General features: G+C 34.8%; 1 protein-coding gene across 1 annotated transcript; it reads left to right on the forward strand.

Annotated features, from left to right (window-relative positions):
- Nucleotides 1-1,284: 1,284 nt before the first annotated feature.
- Nucleotides 1,285-2,843, forward strand: LOC128519339 (C-C motif chemokine 4 homolog). The gene is made up of 3 exons (XM_053493043.1): nt 1,285-1,392; nt 2,294-2,405; nt 2,574-2,843. Exons 1-3 carry the CDS (start codon nt 1,323-1,325, stop codon nt 2,677-2,679), a joined length of 288 nt encoding a protein of 95 aa, XP_053349018.1. The 5' UTR covers nt 1,285-1,322; the 3' UTR covers nt 2,680-2,843.
- The last annotated feature ends 893 nt before the right edge of the window (nt 2,844-3,736 follow it).

Genomic DNA, 3,736 nt, shown 5'->3' on the forward strand with positions numbered 1-3,736 from the left:
AACAGAGCAGCAGTGTATGTTTATGTGATAATAAAAAATCCTGACCTGTTAAACCCTTGAAAGTGTTCAGCTTAAATAAAGTCTTAAATATATTTAAGATATGACTGTGCACTCTGCTTCCCCTTATGTCTGACTAAGGATTATTTCTAGGATTAGAAAAAGATTACACTTTTGCTTTACAACATACACAGCAGGACATGAAAGAGCAAAGAGTGAACAGGAAGCCAATTGTCTCATGAGCTCATGGGCTTTCCATCTACTTTTCTCAATGTAGAACAGGATGAGTTTAACACCTCAATTCAGGATATAAACACAAGACAATTATTTACTGTTGGGAATTTCTCAGAGATGTAATCTCTATGATCAGAAACTCACAGCCTTTGTCCTTTAGCCACCACTTCGGGGATCTTCATCTGGCAGACTGTGATCTGGAAATGTAGGTAGCAAAACATTTCCTTCGTTCCAGTCAAACAAGAAAAAAAATGCAATTCATCAGCATAAACTTTGTAGCTTCTTCAGTAGATCCTCTACATCAGTTTATCCAATCACGTGACTGTGTAAATTATTAAGGCCATTTTGTGATTTTCTATGAGTAGCCATACAATGAGATTGTGGTTTAACTGGCTGTATTGGAGTTTTTAGTAGCAATGTACAGCTAAGTTACAGGATTTTATGACCTGCTGGTTTGTGGTCATTCAAGGTCTTCTGTAGTCAGTTGTACACTTCATTCCCACGACATAGGAAATGACATTAGACTGTTTCACAGGAAGTCATGGTTTCAAACCCCATGGCTATTTTACAAAATCTGAAAAAGTGGGAAATGGGCTGTAGATAATAGCAGTGTTTAAAAAGGAAAGTAATTCTATTGACTATTTTCTCTGTAGTTTGTGAAGCAATAACATGGCTTATTTCATCCTGTGAGTAGCCCAGAATTCACTGGACAGTGTCTATCCTCTGTCTATCCTCTGTCTATTTAAAATAATGTAACAATGTAAAGTAACATTCACACTTAACATATGTGCTGGTGGGTGGGCCAAAATTCCAAAGATGTTTTGGTAATTAATAACAACAAATTAAGGGAAGGGGTGGGGAAAAAACAAGTATGATAAGAGCAGAATATTTAAAGACATTTATAGAGAGAAGAATAGCTTTATTCTTCAAAAATTCCCATTTTGTTTAACCCATTGACCCGCCCCTCAATCAGACCACACTCTCCTCCTCATACCAGCTTATAAAACCAGTGCTGAAGTCATATCTGTGTTAATACCATTCTGTTCACATCATCATCATCATCACCATCATCATCACCAGCATCAGTAGTCATGTCCTCTTATTCTCTCCTGATGGTTCTGCTGGTTCTCACCTGCCTTCAGTCCTTCACAATGACCCAGAGTAAGATAAAGTTCATTACATGTTTCTGTTATTATGATTATTGTATCTGTATTTCTAAAGATTTGATTTAAATAAGTTAAAATGTACTGACTTAAACACTAAGTAAGATAAGAAAGTTCTGGCCTAGACTGATGTTGACTCCTGTTTCTCTGAGGACTTGACTTGGCAGCAGTTGCTCAATAGTTCAGGACTGGAATTTCCTACAGTACAAGTCTACCTGAGCCTCCAATAACTACCTGGACTCCATATTAACCACAACTGTTATAGCTAAACTGCCTGCCACCTAACATACTGTATGAATGCAGATCAATTCCTGCTTTCTGTTTCACCCAAATAAGGATGGGTTCCCATCCTTAGGTTTATACTAAACCTGTCTTGGCAGGTTTAGTATAATGTGTTCAGAATCCCCCACGCCCCAGCGAAAAGTCAGAATTAAAATAAGTAGAACAAAAAAAAAAAAAAAAAAGATTTAACAATGTTGAATGCCTTAATCCATATGTTTAGATTTATTTTTTTTTGCTAAACTGAATTTGCATTTATCCAGAGCAACATTTTGTCTGCATTCAATCTTTCACTACAGCCAGCTGATAAAATTCATAAGCTAACCTTTGTAACATGCTACTTCGTGTGTATTTTATCTGTATTTATGATCATTGATTTAAATCAGTTAAAATGCACTAACTTAAACACCAAGGAGACACTAATAAGATAGGTGAAGTTGTTTGGTTTGCTGGAAGAACACATTCCAAAACACATTTTTACTTAAAAAGCCATCACAGCAGTATTTAGGAGGAAGGGGGTACAAATTAAATATACATCAAGAAGCATGTCCTACCAGATATAAAAATCATCTTATGTTTTAAAACATGTGACTGATAAATTAATGATTTTATTTACACAGGTGCAAAGGAACCAGAAGTATGCTGTTTTAATTTCCAGGAGAAGAAAATCCCTCTACATCGTATTACTAAGTACAGAGACACCCGGCATGGTTGTACAGAAGCTGGAGTCATGTAAGTTTTCGAAACGCTTCATTTAAAGGAGAAATCCGATTTTTTTTACTCATTCAACAATGATTTGATGTAATATAAACTAATGTTTATAGTTTAGGATGAGTGAGAGTGTTAGATTAAATGTTTGGATTATAGTTTATTTTGGTGTAAATCTTCTCTCTTCTGCAGTTTTATCATGAAGAACGGGCGTCGCCTGTGTGCAAATCCCAGAGTTCAGTGGGTGAAGGAACACATGGATAAAATTGACCAGCGTGTTCATAAAACCTCAAACTAACTTCTGCCTGGAGTGGTTACATTTACCCTTCTTTAATACAAAATTAGATGTTTTCTGTTTGCCATATTTGAATAGGATGAATAAAGCATTTAATTTTGTTTATCTAAGGCCTGTGAGCACAAAATAATTATATTTATATTTATATATTAAAGGACATTGTATTACATATTATGGCTGAGTTTCTCTTCTTCATATTTTAAAAGGAAATCATGCTGGTTATTTTAAAATACATGAAAGTTCATATTACATTATGAAGCAACAATTTAAAAAGTTGTCTTAATTACCATGAGGGATGTTGAAGTCAAACTGGGACTTCTGATTGTGCAGAATAACAGAACTCCCTTTATTTCTCTATATAGTCCCCTGTTACACTAATGCACTTATCCCACTGTTTCACTAATGTTTGGCTTAAATTTACTCTCCAACTCCAAAATGAGCATACCATTATTATTTCTTCTTTTTTTTTTTTTTGCTTGGTCATAAAAAAAAAACAGAAAACAACCCAAAAACCACATTATGTGTATTTGTGCTATTTCTTCTGTTCAGTCATGTTTGTATAGACGGTTTAAATGAAGTAAAGTTCAGTTTATCATACTTCCTATTTTGTGCTGAATAAAAAGATCTCATTCTATTATCTACTGTACAATTTTTACCTCTATATATGTTTAATAAACAGATAGAAACACAAAAAATGGCTAAAATAAGTTTCAAGACCTTCTGGCTTAAACATGTAGAAATGAGAGGTCAGGATTGTACGGGGGATGTTACAATAACTCCTATTATGTATTCCTGTAATGTGTGTGTGTGTGTGTGTGTGTGTGTGTGTGTGTGTGTGTTTGCTAAACTTTGATATTAAACACAGCAGTGCCCTCACCTGGTGGCTTCTGTTTCTTTTTGATGATTATGACCTTTGACTCTGTGGTTTTGTGACAGTTTGTGGTTTTGGTGCATCAACCTCACAAACCATCACACTGAGCACTCGAGGAACATTTTAAAAAAATGTAAATCGTCAACAGAATAGTCAGAATTATATACATTGAAATGACAAAGAAAACAA

The sequence above is a fragment of the Clarias gariepinus genome, chromosome 1 (genome assembly GCF_024256425.1).
Source record: "Clarias gariepinus isolate MV-2021 ecotype Netherlands chromosome 1, CGAR_prim_01v2, whole genome shotgun sequence".
Classification (NCBI taxonomy): Eukaryota; Metazoa; Chordata; class Actinopteri; order Siluriformes; family Clariidae; genus Clarias; species Clarias gariepinus.

Excerpts from the sequence above, each read along its gene's own strand:
- LOC128519339 (XM_053493043.1), top strand. The coding sequence starts at position 1,323 with ATGTCCTCTTATTCTCTCCTGATGGTTCTGCTGGTTCTCACCTGCCTT. Across the intron at positions 1,393-2,293 it reads GTCCTTCACAATGACCCAGA|GTGCAAAGGAACCAGAAGTA; the intron begins GTAAGATAAAGT and ends TTATTTACACAG. Across the intron at positions 2,406-2,573 it reads TGTACAGAAGCTGGAGTCAT|TTTTATCATGAAGAACGGGC; the intron begins GTAAGTTTTCGA and ends TCTCTTCTGCAG.